Source organism: Stegodyphus dumicola, chromosome 4 (assembly GCF_044657685.1).
Source record: "Stegodyphus dumicola isolate Sdum_Otavi_A_Nest chromosome 4, ASM4465768v1".
Lineage (NCBI taxonomy): Eukaryota > Metazoa > Arthropoda > Arachnida > Araneae > Eresidae > Stegodyphus > Stegodyphus dumicola.
In genome coordinates this window covers 13,497,277-13,521,361 of record NC_140771.1, presented here as the reverse complement: position 1 = coordinate 13,521,361, position 24,085 = coordinate 13,497,277, and the positions used below count along the sequence as shown (strand labels likewise).

Genomic DNA, 24,085 nt, shown 5'->3' with positions numbered 1-24,085 from the left:
AAGAAAGAGAGGGAAAGGGGGAAAAATTGTATCATAAAATTTAGTTAAAAATCAAATCTGAGATCCGATACAATAAATTGCATATAGTGTTTTTTATATATGAGACTTATGATGGTGCTTGTTCTTATAAGATATACTGTTCTACGAACTTTTACATTTCCAAAGATTTTAAATAATTTCGTTTCATTTGTATGAGATCTTATTAATGGAAAACGATGTCAAGTATTCTATGTAAGATTGTGCTTAACAACATTTTATAATTTTCGAAGAAGTTCAAGCTTTTGCGGTTTGATATTAGTTTTATATTAATTATCTTTTGCATTTTAAAAAGCACAATGTAAGTTAACGTATGGGCATTACATAATAGAGACACTGTTGGCCATTAAAATTGTAACACCATGAAGCAAAGCAAATATAAAAAAGATATATATTGCACGTAAACAGTATGGCATGAAGACAAAATGATTAAATTTGCAAGCATTTTGGAGTTTTACATTGTTGCTAAATAAGTAGAAACAGCTGCCACCACTGGCAGCTAAAGCGGCCCTTACCCCATTAGGCATCACACAGGGCTTGGATGACAGATATGGGCAACTCATTCCATGCTGCTTCAAGTTTATGCCACACATCATCAACGTATTAGCTGGAGAAGGGTGGTGGGGCAGTCTCTCAGCAACCCATGACCCGACGTTTTCAATGGGTGACAGATCTGGAGACCGTGCAGGCCAGGTCAGAAATCGAATACCCTGTGTATCGAGGAAGATCAGGACACGACGTGCAACATGTGATCTTGCATTATCTTGTTGGAACATAACGTTTGGAGGCCTCAAAGATAGGGCACAACCACTGGACATAAGATGTCAGAAATGTACCCATCTGCGTTCAAATTACCGCCGATCCTAACTAGAAGTGTGAGTGTCGTGCCCCCAGTGGTTACCCAAACCATCACACCAGGTGCATGGTCCCTATGCCGATCTCGAATGCAAGCAAGCGAAGTGCAGTCTCTTCGGAATCTCAAGGCATGTATGCGGCCATCAGAATGCTGCATGCAGAACAGGAAGTCCTTTGAAAAGGCGACATTGTGCCACTTCTCTACTCAGCTTTGTCGTTTGGCGCACCAGAGTCGCCGTCTCTCTCTGTGCTGCATTGCCAAGGGAAGCCGAGGTAATGATCACCCTGCTGACAGTCCACGCTGCTGCAAATGTCGACGCACTTTATGAGCTGATACTGGGCGTGCTGTAAAGATGCCCATTTTCTGAGTAATGGTCCGTGATGTGGTCGTACGGTTTTACAGTGATGACTCCACAGTATGACCTTCCTCTCTGGCGTTAGTCATGGGAGCGCGGTGAGCTCTTGTATGCCGTTCACTATAACACTCAGTAATCTATTGATTCCATATTCTCATGACAGTGATTAAATGTCGACCAGTGCGAGAGGCGATATCACGGAACGGAAATCTACCCTTTCGATAGGCAACGATCCTGCCTCTATAGAATTTCGAAACTTACTGATGCGCATTTCCTCTTCTTATTCGAGGCATAACACGATATTCTGAGCAAACTTCAACTTTACAAATCGCTTTCCGAGTAATAAATCCACTTTACAACTTTTCTTTTATGCAGTGCTTCAGATGTCGTTTCTCCCTCCAGCGTCTTCTAAATGCGCTGATATTTGTACTAATCATTTGCATATCCCAACTTTTTCCTTTCATGTGATTTTGAAGTTCTTCAGATTAGTCCTTCTTGTGTTGCAATTTTAATGTCCAGCTGTGCATTTCAGCTGTGTCCAGCTTACTGAGCAGAGCATTCTGTACTAGGGTTTCCAATACATCTCTTAGCTGAAGGGTGGTGGACTTTCTTTTGTTTAAAATTGAATATTAATATTATGTTCGAAAGCATAATAATTGGAATTTTAGTTATTGAGGTATTTTTAAAATTAAAAGTCTTTCATGGATTCAGAATTTTTTATATTATAAGATATTTCTTCCACCTTCCTAGCGTGCGTTCGTGGTGTAGTGGTCAGCTCACTGAGCCGGTATTCCAGAGGATGTCCGTGGTTCGATTACCGGCGAAGGCGTGTGCTCATTTTTCATCTTGCCTGCTTCCAAAATACCTAATGTCTCTACAATATGTATGCTTATATTTGCTATTACTTAAATGAAATATCCATGAAAAAGTTGCTATTTGTAATAAGTTCTACGAAGTATATCATTTGGCTCAGAAAATGTGTTTCATTTCTTTTTCTCGCCCGTTATTACCCTTTTTTTTTTGTTCTTCGATGAAATAAAAACTATCAAATTTTAAATGCATAATTTAATCCATACGTAAGAATATTAATGCTAGCTTAAAGTTACTTGCTTTACCAACTTCAGTGCTCTTAAATGATAAGTCGACGGATAAAGATTTCACTTGCTTTAAAACAAATCCGGCTCTCCTGTCGGGCATTTGGATTTAGTTACATGTTCGAGGAATTTTAGCATTAGTGGAGGGGAAGTGAAGGAGTGCGTAGACGTAGACAACTTTGTTCTCGTCACATTTTCTCAAGATGATGACGAAATAATGGAAAAAGGGAAAGATGATGATGAGAAGATGAAGGCGAAATACAGAGCAAGAAAACAACATGGAAGACAGCTGATGCAGAAACGCAGGCTTTCATGAGCTTTGCTTAGGGATTCGTATGCAACTTCTACAGATGCCAGTAGAAAACATGAATATGAAAAATCCCTTTGCTGCCAATTATGAGAGATTCTACTGCATATGATGAACTAAAAAGGCAAACTTAATTACCGTTATTCAATTTAATCTGATGAAAGAGACTTTGAAATGGAAGTCATGAAATGACATTTTCCTAAAGCATTACAAGCAATTTGAACACGGTACATTCGTCCGCAAATCTTTACAGCTGCCAATTCGGATTTCAAAGTTCATTGAAACGATTCAGAAGCGCCAAAGTATATCATTTGGAAGAACATTTCAAATACAGAGAAATCGCCTATTTAAAAGAAAAGCAGATAGTCCTGGGAGTGGTAAAAAAAGCCGAAATGTTTAAGAAAGATAATTTGTGCCCTGGGAAGAATTTAAAATTCCGCAACTCTTCACGGTTTGGGAAGAGTAGTAGGAGTTGAAGAAGGCCGCAGCCATTCTTCAGAAGAATGGCTGTGAACATATTCTGACGGCATGACGTTTACACTTAATCAGCTGAACTAAGAGTTTGTCAATTTGAAAATACTATGCGTCAGAGCAGCTTACACGCAGAGAAGTCTTAAGGAGAAAATCCTTTATGCCACAGAGCGAATAGTTTGTATTTTACAGCAATAAAAAGAAGTTCCTTTGAACTGGTTCAGAGAACATCATAATTGGAATCTACAATAAGAGACTTCTGTTCTCTTCAGAGGCAAATCGATGTTATGTTTATCTTCTGATTCTAACCATATTTACAACCGGCGAGAGCTAGAAGTACGAAATATTCCAAACGATTTCAAGGAATAAGCTCATTGCGGCTGTGCAGATGGCATGGTGGGGGAAGGAATAATTATCAATGCACACACATCCTTGCATTTGTCCGACAAAAAATCTTTTTCTATCCACAAAAATAGTGATGAAAACTTATAGCCCCAAGTAATATGCTTCAGAAATGCATGCGGATTTATCGTTTTCATAGATGATAACCAAATCAAGCAAACTTGTTAGGTTAATATCTTGCAGCTGAAAGCAGCGGAAGAATAAATAGATCAGTCAGATCTAGTTGGAAGTTTACGAAACAATCAAGTGCAATTCTCTTTCTAGAGATCTGAGTGCCATGAAGGCTATATTGACAGAAAAAAGAATTTTTTCTAGATATTTTTTCTTCGTAAAACTTATTTGTCACAATATTATTTCAATTTTATGCGTTTCAGAATACAGCTTTGCGACGTAGGTGTTTATAAGCGATTTTTGTTACTGTTTTAATATGTTACGATTCTACATATCTCTGTATATCGTTTATCACTAAATTTTATTCAAGATTTTGAAACTAAACGATCAGTGCGTCAGTGAGGACACAAGTTCTTCAAAAAGCTCAGAACAGGTTTTCAGATATGAATCATTAAAAAAAATAACAATTTCAGAAAAACAGTAAAAAAGAGCTACAGCTTGCAAATGTTGTCTAATAATTGAAAAAAGATATTCTTTACAATATCGTATAACAAGCACTTCGAAAAAAGGGTTTACCATAATATTAAACAATTAAAAATTAAAGTATGTAAAAATTTAAAAGCATAAAAAAGCACAGATTTCGCTTCAATTAGCAAATAAAAATAATATCTACTGTTGCAAATCCTCAAAATTAAATATTTGGTGGTTGATAATTTTAAAATTTTACTAAAAAAATTCAGTTTTAAAAACTCTCGCATTTGCTCCTCCAGTTGCTTTAAAACACATTATGATATAAAAAACGTCAAAATAGTATGCAGATTTATTGAAGGTTAAATGAAATTAAAAAAAACAAGAAACATACGAAGAAACTCGAAATCTATATGTTATTAAAAACCTCATCATAACCACAGATTTTATTTTTAAAGCAGATTAAAAGAGCTTGAGAAGGAGAAAAAGGAGACCGTTTTCTTTTCGGGTAAAAAATGCGAAAAATCAATTGCACCTTCACTGGGATTCGAACCATGGGATCTTCTATTGGAGTTGTTGTTTGTTGTTTGCTACAAGTTGGATACTTTAAGCATTTACAAGATGACATTATGTACGGATATTGCAATTTTTCCTCTACTTAAAAGACGAATGGAGAAGGACGCGAGACCCAGTCGACCATATCAAGTTGGGGATAAATTACCCTTCTCTATATTGTTCAGCTCGGCCGCACGATTGCAACTATTAGGCTTTTAGGATCAAGAGATATGTAAAATCAACTTTGGCTTCGCCAGGACCGAATCACAGATGTTTTAATTTTTAGCTGGACGGACTAACCACTTAAACCACGATTGTTCTCTTGGGCGAAGGCGATAAACCCTTACAAAGAAGCTTACATTATTTGTGACATTTATAAAGCTCTTCAAGGTGTTGAAAAATACAGATTCCGTAAAAACAGTGAAATATATTGATTCTCAAGTTGGTTGTGGGGGATTTTTCTTTTCAAACAATTATATGAGGAATGTTTTCCTTAATTCTTCATACAGTTAAGATATTAGCAATATAGCCATCCCATACAGAAGAACTACTATAACGAACGCGGTACATTGTTTAGATCATCATAAGTATGAACACGCATGTTTTGCCCATAGATGTCTTGCCGTTTACTAGATGGAACTAAAGTAAATTTATCTGTATAATTTCAAACACTTCTATAAATGCTAAAATTGTAGTTTAATTACCTGAATTTAAGTATAAATATTTCGTACCGGAAGAAATTTCGTACAAAAATGTAAGAGAAATGCAAGTCCATAGAAATTCGATTATCCGTGGTTTCTTTAACCATCAGCCTCAAATACCCACTAACCATTGCATCATTGAGATGGAAAGGATGAATCTAAAGCAAAAGAAAGAGGAAAACAGCAGAAAATCGTAATTTGGAATAGAGTATACTGTGAAATAATATATGATTGCTTTGGCACCGCACTTACTAGAATAAAAGCCTGAGATTTTTTTTATTTGTTGTTGTTGTCTTATCCATTATTGCCAGAGTCTCAAGGAGATTGGACTTCTATTTCCTCCCCAGTTTTGAGGTAGCGCACACGGGGCGGGGAGGGGTCCAAGAATCTTCCACCTCTCTCTCCTACCACCAATCCACACGAGAGGACTTTCAGCTCGCTATATATTTAGAGTGCCCCCCATGCCGTGAAGACACTATACATTTATAAACCTCCATTCCTTCTCTGGGATTCAAACCCTGGCCCTTCGGTACTGTAATAGGCTCCTCTAACCTCTATACCATTTGGTCGGCTGGGATATTTTTAAAGACTAGATATTGATATTAGCAATATAGCTATCACATATACTTATAATACTTATATATTAACATTATCAATATAGCTTTATAGTGTAAAATAGAACAACTCGGAAAAAACGTTTTTCTTTAAAAATTCCAATGTTTCCAATTTGGTTTCATAAATATTCAACAACACTGAAATATTTTATACACTTTATGTACTGTAAGTTATAATTTTCTGAAATAACACAAAATTGTCTTGTTATATAAGAATGTGTGTTACATTTTTTACATGTACCTTTTGGAAATTTTAATAGGTAATATTACAGTTTTTTACTATTTTTGGTATTAAATGAAGTTCTGTATAAAGAGAATTATTTATTCTCGCATGCATTATTCCCAAACTATCGTTTTGCCACATTAATCTTTTGCATATCACTTCCTCAAACAACATTTTGTGCAGGAATCTTATGAAAAAGGAATTTCAAACGGAGCACGTATTAATTATCTGCACATTAATTTTTCTTTGGCCTTTACCTCTGATACAGTAACGCAGTAGCGCAGTAATAAGAGTCAGACTCTAATGTCGCCTTTCTGTGAGCTCTTCTTGCACAATTTTATTTCTTTTAATAATGGCACAGATCGAATAGATAAGCTGCCTTGTAGCACAGACGCGAAAACTTTCTTTTAAATAGATTCTTTTCTCTTTTTTTTTTATTTAAAGAAAACCTCTATTAGAATGCTTAGTTCGGTTATTTGAATACGGCAAATCCGTTAAGAGAGGTTCTGCCTAAGGAAAGGAAGCTTTATTCAGGATCTTCTAAGGAAAACTGTTTTTCCCCTTTAAAAAAAAAAAAAAAAAAAAAAAAAAAAAAAAAAAAAAGAAATGAAAGCGCAACTAATTAAAAAAAATTATGTTCCAACTAGCCAATAATAAGCATAAAATAAGAAAAACTAAATTAAATTTAGTTTAGAAGATGGAACATTTAACTAACAAAAGAAGCAACGGCTTAAATAAAAGTCTATATAATTCGACTGAAAGTTTCCACCTAAAAACAAATCACTTAATTCTTCTGCCCATTCTTTTCTTTTCTTATAACCAGTTAACTTTTGATATCCTTCTTTCTCTCCTCCTATTTCTTTCCATAAGCTTATAAGGTATTTCTTCCGCGTTCCTAGCATGCCTTCGTGGTGTGGTGGTCTGCAAGCTGGGCCGGTATTCCAGAGGTCTGTGGTTCGATTCCCGGTAAAGGCGTTTGCTAATTTATCATCTTGCCTGCTTCCAAAAAGTCCTAATGTCACTGCAAGCTTTGTTCATAGTTTTATTTAAATAATGTTCAAAAGAATAGGTATTATTTGTACCAGTAGCGAGTATGTGCATTTCTATTCATCTAGTGCAAGCTAGATAAGTATTCTTTAGCTAGCTTGCACTAGAAAATTAATTACCTGTTCACAGGCGACTGGCGTTCACAGTAAATATATCATATTTTCCTTTTCGCATTTGAAATGCCTCTTTCTAATTACTAGGTCCTGCCTGAAGACACTTTGTAGCATTGTCATCGACACCATTGCAACTGCTATTCAAGTTCACGGATTTATGCACGAGGAAAAATTATTTTTTTTTTAACTTTAACCAGTTTATTAGTATCACTTCCAAATAAATGTTATTTTGTTGCAACTTGCAATAAGTTTGTGTCTGTTAGTTTTCAATTTGCATTCACGGGCAACATGAAGAAAAAATATGAAATAATAAACACGAACATGAGGTACTGCGGAAATTCACCGCAACCTGTAGCCGCAAAGACGGTTTAGTGGTTAGGGGAGCCGACTGTGGTACCGAAAGGCACGGGTTCGAATCTCGGAGAAGGTACGGATATATGTAAATGTATAGTGCCTTTGCGGCATGGGGGCACTCTAAATATATGGCGATCCAAAAGGAGACCCTCGGACTTGTCTGTCTGAGGTGCTGTCCATCACAATTGGAGCCTGAACTGAGCGAAGTCGTATTGTCAACTGTATGGTGTTCAAAGTTCTTGCCAACGACAGGAGCAATTTTGCTCTCCTTGCCACGATGAGTTTCGTGGACTTGTTTTCACGTTACTATCAGACAGATGAGATAAGTCACAACAGAATACACACCGCGACCTATGAAGCTTTCTAAAATATTAAAATATTTTTATGCGGAAAGTAACACAGACTGTGAAAAGTTTTAAGTCTCGAACATCGCATATTTAATTAAGACATAATTGAAACCAAGAAGCAAAATATCATGTGTTCCTTTTTATTAAAATGTTGTTATTGTTAGTTCAAAGGGGCTTTGTTTCTGAGGGACTGTTGTCTTCGTTTTGCGATTTTGCGTCGAATCACTTTAAATGTCCGTTTCACTTTTCAAATTGTTGCCACCGAAAATTATCGCCCTGTATTATATTTGAAAAAATAAATAAATAATGAAGAATTTGCATAAATGTGTGTATGTTTCTCGCACTGTGATAAAACAACGGTAACTAGAGCCATCCAGTCTTGAATGACGTAATCCTATTGCGCATATGGGCATCTGGAAACCCAAATTTGAAATCTGGAATTTGTTTTATTATCGATTTTACATTTTGTAAAACTTTAACGAATTTTTGATTAACTAGCTCAAGGATTTCAAAGCGAGCCATGGCAACGTTGTACAGAAAAGACATTTTTATCTCCAGCGCGTGAGCCTCTGTGTCGGAAATTCTAAAGATAGGCTCAATTTAAAACTATTTTTCGATATTGGTGTTGAACTGAATTTTATGATTTAAGTGCGAAGAACATGATATTTAAATAAATAAAGATAACACACAAAATGTTAACAAAAAAACGCCCCTTCAGACGTAATTTTAAATCTGAAACCTTTCAGATTTTATTTTTATTTTTAATGCAGTGTACGATGTTGAAAATAATAAATGTCATTCATTTACAATGTTTAACAATTTTCTTGCTTAATCACTTTCCCGAATTTATTGCTTTCTCTTCCATTGCATTGGGAAACAACAGATCGAAATTCTACTGTACATTCTGCAAAGTACTGTTTGTAATATACTCTTTGGTTTAATACTTATTTAGGAAAAATGCGAGTTTTTGTTACCCAAGGAAAAAAATTAGAAAAGTTCTGGAAAGAAGAAAAAGAACGACTTTTGTTTACGGAACCAAATCCTAAAATACTCTTTAATAGCTCTCAGCCGTAACACTTTAGCTGATGTTTATCCTTCTCAACTGTGCCACGTTATTCACCAAAAAGAAGAGGGGTACCCTCCCTAAAATAATTACGCATTCCAATGGTGCGCCATAAATCAGCGGGCGTAAAAACGAAAAATAAAAATGAGATAGAAGTATTACGCCACCGGAGCGCACGCCTGCGACCGACCAATGAACGGCGAGCGGTCTACTGACACCCACTGAAGCCAAGGGCTGTGGGTTAGGTGGTACAGCCAGCGGAAAGGGGCGAAGGCAGTCGACGTTAATCTTCGTCAACAGCCGAAACAGCGTGACGAAGCGTAAAAATTTATTAAATATTTAAAAGACCCTTTTCTACTTCCGGTCAGAGTGATTCAACCAGTGTCTTTTCTCCGATCGAAATGCCATTGGATGGATTAAAGTTTAATAACAGACGGATAATTTTGTATTTTTAGTGTGGTGTTGAAAAGTGAGAAGTTTATTACTTTTATATGACTGCTGAGTTCTGTGGCGAAGCGAAATAGTATTTTAACTTTAACTCATACATGGATATTGCGAAAACCATTATTTATTAATAATATTTAGATGCTAGATATATATTTATAATATATATTTCTGAGTGATTCGCGTCTAGGATGGACATGTTATTTATGGATATTGTTTAAACGTATGCTTTAACTTAATCTGCGTTTTCGATAGATCAGCCACTTTCGTAGGCTTTAAAATTCCTATAATTTTAAGAGTCTATTTTCATACTACTATTTGCATGAATTAGTTTACAAAAATTTCCGAGCATTATTTTTCAATCATCGGCTTAGCTTTTATCTGCTCTGTATATAATATATTTTTTATTACTTTATACTGCCAGAAAATGAATGCAACGATTTGTATTATTACAAGACGAATGATGCAGATAGCATATTTCAATTTCTGGTATAAAATGAATCCGTTTTTATTTTTTACTGTATTCGTTGGATTACAGATTTCAAATTTATCCAAGTTCCTAAGTATGAAAATATTCTAATACAGCCTAGTTAAATTCGCAGGAATGAGTATGTCATCAGTAGTGCCAAACATTATTCGAATCAAATCTCGGGTTAGAGATAACATATTCCTCATCAAAATATCACTAAAGCACAGAAAATCTTTTCAAATAATAAAATAATGATAGCATAACATGTTTGCTTGTAGAAAAAAATGAAGACAAAAAGTTATCTGGAACCTTTAGCTAAAATTTTAAAACATTAAGCATGCTTGGTTTTAAATTAAATTTCAGGTAAATTACTAAAGAATGCCTGGGTTGAACGGCAATGAGGATAAAGTTCCTCAACCTCCTAAAAATGCCATATCCCCAGCGCGCATTTTAAGTACAAGTTTACCACAGAATCGTCCTATTCCACCAGGACTACATCAAGATGGCAGTCAAGGAATTGGAGCAGATTCCACTGCACCGCGAATTCCTCAAGCAACATTGACTGTACCAGGAAGTAATGATCCACTGCCACCACCACTCCCTCGTTCGCCTTTGAGGACTATAATAGGCCCTCCGAATGGGCCCGCAGCTATCGGTCGTCCAGCAGCACAAAGGCTAATTAATCCTGGTTTCTCGACCATCACTGCAAATGGATCTCACGATGCTAATGGTAATGCTTCAGAACCTACTACTGTAGTCCACGTGCAAAATGGAACACCAGCGGCTATAAGACCTGCAGGACCAATCAGTTCCCAGCAAATTACTGCAAGAAATGTCCAGCCAGGTATTTTGGCTGGTCCACAATCCACGAGAGTTGGCATTCAAGCAATAAGTATTACTAATGGGCAAGATGCAGCTGCAAAAACGAACGGCGGGGCGACTAACGGCCCCAGTAATGGCCGGCGTCAAGTTCCAGGTAGTACACAAGATAAAGTATTTCAGAAAACTACAAATGCTTTAAAAAGAGAAGAAACTAAGAACAATAATGGGAATAACGCTGCAGCTAAAAATGGTAATGAAAAGAATGGTGATACCAAAAATGGGAAAGATAAAAATGAAAACGCAAAGACTGGTGTTTCGAATTCACCCACAAAGAGACTAACTAAAACTAATGGCACAGAGAAAAGCGGCGGAAATATATCTCCCACTCGTAAGGCGCCTCCAGTCAAGCCTCAGGAATCTCCTTCTCCTACTCGTAAAAAACCAGTTCCATCTAAACCTCAGGAATCTCCTTCCCCAACTCGTAAAAAACCATTTCTATCAAAACCTCAGGAATCGCCACCGCTTACCAGAAAAACAGAAAACAAAGTTTCAGATCAAAACGGTTCCCCAGATAAAACAAATACCTCTAAGACTCCTAGGAATTCACCTTCACCTCCTCGAAAGAAAACAGTTAAATCTCCCTTGTCATCTCCCAAGGCCACTCGTAGGACTTTAATAAATCAAACTTCACCAACAAAGCTTCTAAACAAACCTCCTACGGGTTTGAACTTAGCTCCAGGTAGACCTTTGCCAGCAACTACTGTTGTTACAAATCAACCAACTTCCACAGCTAAAACTGATTCCAAAGATGCTGCAAAAGACGCTTCAAAGGATGAGAAAGATGATAAGAAACCACCGGACGAAAAGACAGAGAAAGGAAAAGACAAAGGCAAGGCATCCGAAGCGAGTCAAATTTTTGATAGGTTACTTGTTTTGTGTAAACGAGGAGACTGGTTGGCTGTTGAGACTTTATTAAATCATCTTGATGGACTTCAAGTACCTCCGGATTTAGTTGATGTAAGTACATTTTACTACTTTCAGCTGCTTCTAAGTAGCTATCTTTTGTTAGAAATTTAATACATATTCAGAAGTAAATTTTCACACCATTATTAAAATTTTAATATTTATTCTGAAAATATAATATTTAAAAATTTTAATATTTAAAAGATAATTTAAGTGGTTCTAGAAGGAAAAACGGCAGCAAAATTTCCCCATTTATGTAAAATAGGAGAATAATTATATCGAAGAAGTATTTTGCCAAATAACTTCAAATATGCTGCAGAGTAAATTTTAAATACGACATTAAAAAATAATTTAAAGTTTTGTTAATTTTCGTGATAAAATATTTTTCTGACTTTCATTTAACTTGAAAATAGAAATGCAAGTAAAGGTGCTTTTATAATTCAAGCGCTATCTTTCGTATTTCAGTGTTTTATTATCTACATTTCATACATTTCCTTGGTTTTTGAAATTATGAAAGTTACGTTATGTCTTCAGAGAAATCAGAGATAGTTATACATATATTTTCAGAGAAATTTCGATCACAGAGAAATTTTAAGCAAGGCTTATTTTATATTCATAACCAGTTTATTAATAAAATGCGAAGAAATGGTTTCATGAAAATATAATGATGCATTAAATTTACAGTGCATCGAATAACGGATAATAGTAACTAAAATATTTAAAATATCCTTCATAAGTATTTCTCTTATTTTTCGGAAATTTTAAGTTTCTTATTTGTGGCAAATATTTGATATAAGCATTTAATTTAATTCATAAAATTGATGTTTCCTTATTTATCAAATTCTGATTTTAAAGTATGGCAGATAAGGAATTTTTCTTGAAGATTTATGAAAGAAATTTGAAGGCAAAAGTTTATTTATTATTATTAAAAGTTTATTTTATGATAATTACTGTTGCTTTAATTAAAGGAGTTTGAAATAGGAGGTTCTTATTGGATACATATTCGCAAGAAAACATTTTAAAATGCTTTACTGTTTTCGTTTCTGTAAGGTCTTTTAATGATTCACATCATTCATGGATAGTAAATTTATTCGCGAAAGTATTAAACTTAAAGATGTCTTTCGCATACGCTATTAAGTGAAAGTAATCACCCCTAGGTAAATAATTATCTTGCTAAGTAAATAAAACTAGTTAGGATTTTCCATATAGTATTTACTTTAATTTTAATCATAAATAATTTAGTGTGTGTTAAAAACTATGCAATAAATTTATAGAATTATGTAATGAATTTATCGTCAATTGTCAGGGCCTGTACTTATCTCCAAATCAGTGTTTTAAATTAATTTATTTTTCTTTCGAATTAAGAGAAATTCTAACTTATTTTAAAATTTCTTTCTGAGGACAAGTTAGTAATCCATAAACGAATGTATTTTTATGCTTCCTTTTGTAATAAATTCCCTATTTTAAATAATTTGTTACTTGATGTCTATAATGGGACTTAGTAAAATATAGATAATTTTAATATTAACTTTTACGAAAAGAACTTAATAAATAAAGATATATATACAAAATGATATTACGAATACATTAATAATTAATAACTTTAAAAAATCATATTTTAAATCTTAATAATAATAGTGCACTTATATAAGGATCTGAGCTTAGTATTTGAACTTGCAGTGAAATATATTTTCAGGAAAAAATTTATTGGTCATTTAGGAGATGAAGAATCAGTTTTTGTTTTTCTCACTGTTTTTTTGAAGTGTCTATATTATTATCACACCGTCTATAAGATACTTTTCCCGGATTTTTTGAGAGGCATTTTCGAAAATCCTATTCTTTACTATTTGCCTGCTTCTTCCCGGTTGCACATCACACTGCTAGCACAACAGAAAGTGGGAATCTTATTAAAAATAACCGATTTTCAAACATGATTTCACCCAACTTCTGGGGACCTATCTTTAGGCAATTTTCATTGCTTCAACTGGGAAAGAATTTCAGGAGAGGGTTTGATTACTTTTCAGGGCTTACTATGGAATTCGCCGAGTATAAAAGTAGTATAATTGTAGCATAAGGTTTTGACTACAACAAAAAAAAATAATAATAATGGCCATCCCTTTAAAAAATATTAAGCGTTGTTACTCTTAACACATGGCACAACTTCAATAACTGCAAACCAAATTTAAACATTCTTAGATCTCTTTTACATTTATATGATTGTTGCCCATCGATAACTTAATATTCTTGTTTTCCCTTTAATTTTTGTCGGACTCCCTTAAAGTTGTCCTTTCAACAAAAATTAACAGTACCTTTTTCTCACCTATAAGAAGAATGCATCATGTACTGTCGCCATATGATCTTTCGTCATTCTTTCAAGGTAGTGTCTCACGTTTGCCTTGCAATATGTAAATGAAAAATATATGTGTTCAGTAAAACGTAAGTACAGCGTTTGTCTTTTTCATATAAATTCATACATATGTGAAGTAATTTTCCCTTTACTAGTAAGGGAATTTTTCTTGGGATTAAGGACGAAATTTGGGTTGCTGGATGACCTGTTTTCTAATATTACTCATTGCCAGCTACGTGCAAAAATTCGAATCGATCCATGCTTTTCCAAATAAAATTTAAATCGATGTGTGAATCGTATGTGAGAGACTACACTGCATTTTGACATATTAGTAGCATATTGGCAGGTATTTTGACATACTAGTACATTGCATTTTGACATATTAGCAGGTATTGTTGCTTAAACTGAATCTTAAAAACATTAGTTGCTATTAAACATATTACTATTATTATGGTACCTCTTTTTAAAAATTTTTAGCCGCTTTGCCAAATTGACAGATTTAAAATTTTATCATGGTTCACTTACACTATTTGTTTTTACTATTTTGTCCTTGGAAACCTATGACAAGGCCAACTGAGTGTACGAAAGTTTTTATGGTACACATTTAATCAGAGCATCCAAATACAAATATAGGGATGTTCAAAAATAAAAATTCTAATGATCAACAAACATATATCTTTATAGAGTTAGAACTGAGATAATTTAAAATTGAAGCAGAAAGCAGGATAAAATACACTGTTAAAAATTTGATTTAAGATTTTAACAAATTATAGTACTGAAAAAGTTGCAATCAAAGGATGGTGAAACGTTAAATAATTATTTGGTGCTTTGAATAGAACCATTAACCATGAACTGGCAATACGTTGAACCATGAATGGGGAATGTTGAACCATAAATTGCGGCTATCTTGCGCCATAAATTGGAAATACAATGATTATCACACCGTTTATCGGGAATACTTTAAACTATTAATTATTAGTATTGTATTTACCATTAACTGTAAATATTTTGAGCTCGTAATTGCACAGTATAGGAAGTTATTTGAGACTTCAGGTATACAATTTTATATTAGCCGTTTTATATTGCTTCTTTTCCTGGTATTTGTTTATTCAGTTATTGCTATGGCTATGACTCCTTCTCCTGTATTTTTTTATTCATTATTCATCGGTAAGAAATAATTCGCAAATTGCGTATGCAAATAAGTAAACCTATAGCAATAACGACAGTTAGATGAAAAGCCAAAAGAAACAAACATTAAAGAGAAAATATTGATGAGGGAAATGTATTTCAAGTTTGATTATATGCTTGAAACTAATTTAATTAATAACAGGAATTATTTTTTCTACTAGAGCTAGATAGCTTTCAAGCTTACTAATAAACTTCAAAATTCAATATACAAATCAAACGAATCGCCTTGCGATTAGTCTTAATTAATATATTCGACTAAATTTGCTTCAGAGAAAGCATTAATTTTCATACTTTGATACATGATAATTATATACGAAAATAATAAATCGAAATGCTAGGAAATGTTATCAGAGATACAAATAATTTTAGTAACATGGTATTAAATTAGGTACAGTGCAGTACTATCGGAAAGTAGAAAGCTTTTTTTATTAATGTTTCCCAAATAAGAAACAAATAAACTCATAAAGTTATTATTCTAAGGAAGAGCAATCTCTATTAAAAAAATCACATCAGTGGTCGAGTGTTTAAGACTGCTGAATACTGGGAGTTTAACTGGAATTCAATGTTAGCCGAACGGGATAGCTACAAGGTTAGAATTCACCCATATGTAAAGTGAATACGAGACAATTTCCCTTAAAATGCTCTCCACGAAAGTATCTATCTCCTTAGGCAGATACCTCATGTGTGTTTTATCATATTTCAATAAGTATAACCTTATCTGTATATTAAAACAGTTTTGATGTTATGCGAAATTTTCAGGAAAATAAATGCCACGTGCATGAAATTTGCAAAAATTGAATTTTATTGCTAAAAAAGCTTTAGCTTGCATTCTATAGAAGAAATGCATCATGTGAACATCTTTCATGGTAACGTAGTTCCTGTTACAGGGCAAATGAAGTTAAAACACATCTCGACCATTCGACGCAATGTCGCATTTAGAACAAAGAGCGCTTGAACAAAGAAATTATGCTTTCTTTGATCAGGAATAGATCCCTATTGTGTTACAAAGTACTTCATAAGTTTTCACACTCTTTGATTTTTAATGTTAAGTCTTAACAAGATGCTTTTGCGGAGTCAAAGTTTTCAAATTTCAAGTTATCCAAATCGACCGGACGGGCATATGACAGGTATCGTAGGATATATTCTGGTCAGGCTTTCAAAAATGTCAGCAGCTCTAAAGCAAGTGTGTGAGCGCTGACTGATGCTACTCTGAAATACGTTGAATGCCTATAAGTCTTCTTCGTCAGGAAGATTAGCGAGGAACAGATTTGACTCCTTTATATTTCGCCACACAAAGAAGTGTACTTAAAAATTTCGAGTAATTAGCTCTAGCTGTAATAAACAAAGACAATGTGAAAAAACACATTGATTTTCGATATATGTTCCATTCATCCTCATCTCTTCTTTCCAGTACATTAGTAGAACTGCACTACACACATTTTCAACGAATGTTTTACTTCCTTGTATGAAGTAAAGTAAGTATTGTAATAAGGAAAAATTTCGGGTATCATATTTTAACGAAACTGTCCATTTCAACTGCTCTCGATAGCATTTAAACAATGTTTTTGCGTGAGATCTGTACGTACGGACAGAATAAATGACTGTTTTTGCCAAAGAGGATTGTAAAATGAATTTAAAATGGTTTCTTGACGTCTGTACGTACTTATGTATGTATCTCGCTTAACTCAAGAAAGAGTAGTCGTTGAACGTTGAAATTTTGTATATGGGACTGCTATAACATATAATTGTGCAACTCCCGTTTTCGTTGCAATCGGCTGCATCAATCTTATATATATATATATGTAATAATAAAATTCCATAGTCAAGAATACACTTAAAATTCTAACTGTATGTTCTTTTCATTTTGAATGGCGACGGTCTCTTATTTGAAAGTACGTGGAATTAAATCAACAGCCCCGTAGTCAAGTTGTTTTTCCCGCCTTTTCTACACGTACAGTTATAGAATGTTCTGGAAATATTTAAAGCGAACTGGATTGGCTAACGAGGCTGACGTCATTTCTTGGAAGCTCTGCCTTTCCAGAGGCTATCGCAAAAGAATATCGGAGGCTTTTTTTTAAATGCAACGATGCAGTAAACTTCATACAAAAAGTTATTAGTAATTCTTTTTATTTACTCCGGATATCTGATTTTGTAACTGCTATTTCTCCTGAATAATAATAAATGGATCCTGTTTTTTAAAGTTATCGTCTGATAATTTAAGCTACGACTAATTTATGATTCTTCACCATTTCTATTTATGGCGGACAAAAGCTAGTACATCACACACACACACACAAATATATATATATATATATATATATATATATATACTCACTCTGTTACCTGACTCGGTGACCTTAGTTTTTTTATTTTTATATGTTGGTAAATTGTGTATTTTTGTACTTTAAAAGTGATTAAATTATATGGTTTTTATGCCTTTAATTAATCTGCCCCCAATAGTTATAGAATTATTAACAATTTAAAAGTTGTTTAAGTGCGTCTATACGTAATTGAGCAGCCATTTCTTTATATTTGAAACTTAGCAGAATAGTGAATTAAGTCAGTTTTTGCACATTCAATGTCTTTTTGCAGAGTGGAATCAAAAGTAAATGTCAGTTTTGTGCACTGAAAAATTTGCCTTCTAGCCCGTTAAACGAATTGCTTGTCTTTGCTTAAAAACTCTAATTTTAATCGTAAAAAATGTTTTTTTTTTTTTTTTTTTTTTTTTTTTTTTTTTGTCTGCTTTAATTGCATTTGGAGTTTAATATTTTTCTGAATTTTGTAATGTTTATTGAAGATGTTTTGAGTTTTATGTATTTCTTTTCTTGCCACGAAGCGAGAATTGAATTAATTGAATGAGAAATATACCTCTAATGAGATTCGAGGATATAAATATAATGAAATGCAGCAAAAAATGTGTGTAAATTTAATAGGCCATACAAGAAAGTCACGGTGCCCATATCATATTTTTTACTATAAGTATAGAAATGATTTTATTATTAGTGTAGAAGTTTTGTAGTTAATCAGAAACCACAGATCTACAATCAGGAATTCAAGAGAAATTTAGTCGTGCAGTCTTTTTGAAACATAGCGCATGCAAAGGGCTACTGATGGCGCGTTAAACCATATATTACCTTATTATTATGTATTAGGATTAATTTAGAGGAAGACTTATTCTGTAGCCTAATCTTTGCAAAGTTTGGAAGTTTAATTTAAAAAATACTCTATAAAGGATTAAATATATGATTCCGATTAGATTTGAAGGCCATTTTTTAAACAGTTTGTGAAATGTTTCCGTATCATGCCGGCTAGATTTCCTTAGGGAAATTAACTTCCCTTAAGTTACTTTTATGTTTTTAAAAAAGTGCAAATATAGTTGGTTGGAAAAAGGAGAAAAATGCTTTCTTTTTCTAATTTTTCATTTTGTGGCTAATGAAAGTTAGGAAAGCAAATTGGCACAATGCATGAACTATTCGCATTACGCCTTTCTAAGGTTAATCTTCGGAGAAAAAAGGCGAAAAGAATAAATTCCATTTCGCAGCGTTGAAGAACATAGAATCAAAACTTTCCGTATGTGTTTTGCTATATTACGCCAATTCATTTCTTATTATTAGCCATTTTGCCATAAATTCAATAGCCGATAATATCTTACTACTATTCCTCTCTTCCTTTTTTTACCACAGAAGTTAGAGAATAACATCATTCTGAATTGTTATCTGGTAATACATGCATATAATAATCTCTCCCTAAATAAATACGTAATTAAAAAAATCTGAACAGTTTTAGATTATAAGACTCACCCAAAAACATTTGTTAAGGTTTTTTTACGCTTTTGCTGAGCTCGTAGACGTCTGTTATTACACTCACTCTTAGTAACACAATTTTTTCTGTCTTTTTAGCTTTATTATTAAGCATCAGTTTCTTTTCACATATGTCAACAGTAAAATTACAAAATTTTAAAAGCAGCATAGCAGTTTGCATTTAGAATTCGCAATACAGCATTAAGTTTTAGCATACATTTCTCTGTTTTTAGTCCGGTCTTTTCTCAGTTCATCATATCAATGTTCAGTTTGCTTACTAAGATGACTTTACAAAACGTTTTTTTGTCTTTTTATTATTAACGTTTTGTGTTTACTTTATTTATTAAACATCACGTTCTTGGCGCTTACACCAAGAATTCGATTCAACAGCAAAATCACAAAATATTTAAAAACAGCATAGGCTCTAGGTACCGTTGTTTTTTTCACAATGCGAAAGACAGGCACACATTTATACCGATTCTTCATTATTTAATTTCTTTCAATATAATACAGGGCGATAATATTTGGTGGCAACAATTTGGAAAGTGATCCAGTGCTTTCAGTGATTCGACGCAAAATGCCGTTTTGAGACTAATAGCCATTCTGGGCTAATAAAATGTAATTTTTAAAGAAAGTAATTTAATTACTCCATAAGAATCCAGAAATTAAAAAAAAATATCCAAGATTGGAGAACAATAAAAATTTTCGGTACTTTTCTGTTAACGGAGGACCAGTCGCCAAGTGTCCGCCAAAGTGACAGATGTATCAGCCCATTTTTTAATAAATGCCCAGCCTTGGCAGTACGCACATTAAATCTATTTTCTGTTTTTATTTCTTTTTATTTTTTTATATTTATTCGGGCTTGATAAAATAATGTTTCTTTTCTTGTATCGTCAAGGTTCCCGCCATCTAGTTAGATTTCGCGCCAACATTTATGTTTGGCGCTAAAGTACGACCTGTGAACGGAAAAGTACCAAAATATAATTTAAAATGAAGTAAATGAAAAAGTTTCAGAAAAAAGAAAAAACTTTCAGAAGAGCCTTGGATTACACTTTCCTAGGAAAAAAAATTCCCGCGAAAGTATAATAAAGTGAAGTTCACTTCTGAACGTTTTTTACTGAACCCTTTAATTTCACCCTTCTGAAATTTTTTAATTTTTATTCCTAACACTTAGTATAAAACACTTTCTTTTTTCATGTTGTTGACTAAACACTGGATTTTTTTTTTTTTTTTTTTTTTACTTTAATGCTGAAATATTTAAAGGCTTTTACGATCATCGTCTTTTTACTTCTTGTCAAGAGCAAAATATATTAAATGACATTAAACATCGCTTTCCTAGGTAAGTTGATACATTTTAAATATTACAGGAGCATACTAAAGTATTTACTCATTATTAACCTTTAGATTCTAATGTTTAAGTAAAGAAAGACTTGTTGTATCATAAATTATAATACGACGTTTAGCTTAAGAGAGCTTCTCCTGACGCATGCGCCGTTCGCGTTTATTCGCGCGGTGATGAATGATGACGTAACTGTTTATTACGTATGTATGTATATGTATATCATTCTTACTTCTTCGCCTTTTTCTCTGCTGTACGCAACTATGTTTAAGTTAATCTCTGTCATTAAAAATGTTCATTGATATTACAATCTATTTAGGCTTATTTATTTCTTCAATGGTTATGGGCCCAGGAACGTTTCAACTGTGCCTAATTAGCAAAATACCTATTTTAAAATGAACATTTTGAAGTTTTCGAGCATTGAACTCATAAGCCTAATTCAGTGCAAGAACTGTTACGTCTAATCAACGGTAAGAACTGATCAGCGTTCAGTTAAGCCTATTTTTATAGCGCTCAATCTTGTTTTTATTTGGCTGTGAGAGACTGTATTACATTATGTCGCATTTGACTACTATAGGAAAGCTCGGAAAAGATAATTTTGACAGTTGGAAATTACAAATAGAAGCAGTATTGATTAAAAACGACCATTGGGATTATGTAACCGGTAAAGTGCTAAAACCTGCTGAAGGAACCGAGGACGAAAAGAAATGGCTCCAAACTGATCAAAAAGCTCGCGCAGATATAATTCTTGCTATTAATCCTAGTGAACTGTGTCATATAAAGCATTGTGTGACATCAAATGCTGTGTGGAATAAACTCAAAGCCGTATATGAATCGAAAGGACCTGCGAAGAAGGCTACATTATTAAAACAGCTTTTATTTAGAAAAATGGTGGAAAGCGAAACGATGTCTGAACATTTGAATAATTTCTTCGAAATAGTTGATAAGCTTAAACAAATGGAAATTGACATAGCTGATGATTTATTATCGATTCTTCTACTCTATAGTATTCCAGAAAATTTTGAAAATTTTAGATGCGCCATCGAATCAAGAGATCAGTTACCTAGTCCCGAAATGTTAGAAGAATGGGAAGCAAGAAAAGGGAAAACATCTCAAGATTCACAGAATGCATACTATACTGATTATAAAAGAAGAAATCAAAAACAGAAGAAAAATGAAAAATGGAAGGTAAATTCAAACAAAAATTTTCCAGCTGAAAGAAATTTTCGAAACTTGAAGTGTAATTACTGCTCGAAAATTGGGCACAAGGCATCTGAATGCAGAAAGAAAATAGCTGATAGAAAATATGGACAATCAAATAAGGGAAATCAAGGTTCTATGATGGCTTCTAATTATGAAGAGCAGATTAGTTTAGCAGTAAACAATGCTTATCAGAAGACCTCCTCATGGTGCTTAGATAGTGGCTGTACATCTCACATGTGCAATGACAGAAGGTTATTTTCAGAATTTCACCGTCGAACGAATTCAGCCATAAAGTTAGCAGTTGACAAAACAGCAAAAATTACAGGAATTGGAACTGTCCTTATAACAGTACCTAACGGAAATAAGACAATTAAACTTACGCTCAAAAATGTGTTATGTGTTCCGGAATTAAAATGTAATTTGCTGTCAACATCTAAAGCTACTGCAAATAATCGTTCAGTGATTTTTACAGAACGACATGCTAGAATAATAGAACCAAATGGATCTATACTAGTGCAGGCTATTCGTCATGGTGATCTTTATTATATACATCCAAGCACTGAAACAGCTGCAATAGCACAGGTAAGTGATTTTGTAAAGTGGCATCTTAAATTAGGTCATTTAAATGAGTCTGATTGGAAAAGACTTAAGTCTGATAACATGGTTAGAAATTTAAATTTTAATAACACTGAATCTCTAAAAGACTGCAAAGTCTGTATCAGAGGTAAACAAACTGTGCAACCTTTTCAAAAAGAATCAAAATTTCAAAGTGATGAATTACTGTACTTGATTCACTCAGATTTGTGTGGACCTATGAGAGTCCCATCCCATGCTGGTTCGCGTTATTTTGTTACTTTCATAGATGACAAATCGCGTTATGTCGAAGTCAGTTTTCTTAAAACTAAAGATGAAGTGAAAAATGCATTCATTAAATACAAAGCTGCGGTCGAAAATCGTCTAGGAAAGAAAATAAAAATCCTTCGGACTGATAACGGTCTCGAATATCGCGGAGAAGAATTTAATAAATATATTCAAGAATGCGGGATTAAACGAGAATTCTCTGCACCAATGACTCCTCAACAGAATTCGAGAGCTGAACGCATGAACCGCACTTTAACTGAAATGGCCAGATGTTTGTTACTACAAAGTAATCTTCGTCAATCCTTTTGGGCTGAAGCCTTGAACTGTGCTGTTTATATTCGTAATCGTTGCCCAAATCGAAGCCTGGGAGTAAACAAAACACCTTATGAGTTATTTTTTGGCATCAAGCCAACTGTATCTCACTTCAAAGTATTCGGACAGAAATGTTTTGTACTTAATAAAAGGTCTAAAGGGAAATTCGATCCTCGTTCAGAAGAACATATATTTGTAGGATACTCAAATGAATCGAAAGCATACAGGCTGTGGAATAAAAATTCCAGAAAAATCGTTATAAGCCGAGATGTTAGATTCATTGATGAATTTGAAAACTCTACAAATTATGATAAAGATTTAGAAGTTTTATTTCTCGAAAATATTCCTGATAAAAAGAAGGAAGAACCTCTGAATGTAAATCAAATACCGGCTGATGAAATAACAGAAGACCCGTCAAATATGGCAGAAGCATCTGCTGAATCATCTGATAAAGAAGATTCTGATTCCGAAGCACTACCTGAAATGCAGATTAAAAGGAGGCCAGGTCGTCCAAAGAAAGTCAAGAATGGGAAGCCAGGAAGACCAAAAAAGGAGTACCACAATATAAACATAGAAAAGGAAGAAGCACAAATTGCTGAAGAAGATACAAATCCGACATTAGAAGAAGCATTAAATGGAAGTTATGCTGAGGAATGGCATAAGGCTATGCAAATTGAGTATGAAGCACTTGTTAAAAATGGTGCATGGAAATTAGTAAAGCGACCACACAACAAAAGGGTAATAGGATGTCGCTGGGTTCTTAGAACGAAATATAATGCAGATGAAACAGTTCAAAAGAGAAAAGCTCGATTGGTTGCTAGAGGATTTGCACAGGAACCTGGAATTGATTTTAATGAAACCTTTGCTCCAATAGCCAGAGCAAGTTCTATAAGAACTGTGATTGCATACAGTGCTGAACAAGACCTTATGTTATATCAACTAGATTTTCTTATGGCTTATGTTAACGGAGATTTAAAAGAAGAAATTTTCATGGAACAAGCTAAAGGTTTTGAAGACCAAAATAATCCTGATTATGTTTATGCTTTGCAAAAGTCTCTTTATGGTTTGAAACAAAGTGGAAGACAGTGGTATGAAAAATTAGACAAAAAACTCAAAAACTTTGGATTACAACCATTACAATCAGATAAGTGTGTATACAGGATGAAAACATCTCAAGGTGAGTTAATTCTAATTTTATATGTGGATGACTTAATAATAGC

General features: G+C 33.7%; 1 protein-coding gene across 1 annotated transcript in view; it reads left to right on the top strand.

Annotated features, from left to right (window-relative positions):
* The first annotated feature begins 9,394 nt into the window (after nucleotides 1-9,394).
* The window catches only part of LOC118190026 (uncharacterized), a 226,173-nt gene continuing 211,482 nt past the window's right edge, over nucleotides 9,395-24,085 (top strand). Inside the window, exon 1 of the mRNA XM_035360710.2 lies at nucleotides 9,395-11,869. Coding sequence (XP_035216601.1) covers nucleotides 10,409-11,869 — 1,461 coding nt within the window. The 5' untranslated portion in view covers nucleotides 9,395-10,408. The remainder of the gene's footprint in view (nucleotides 11,870-24,085) is intronic.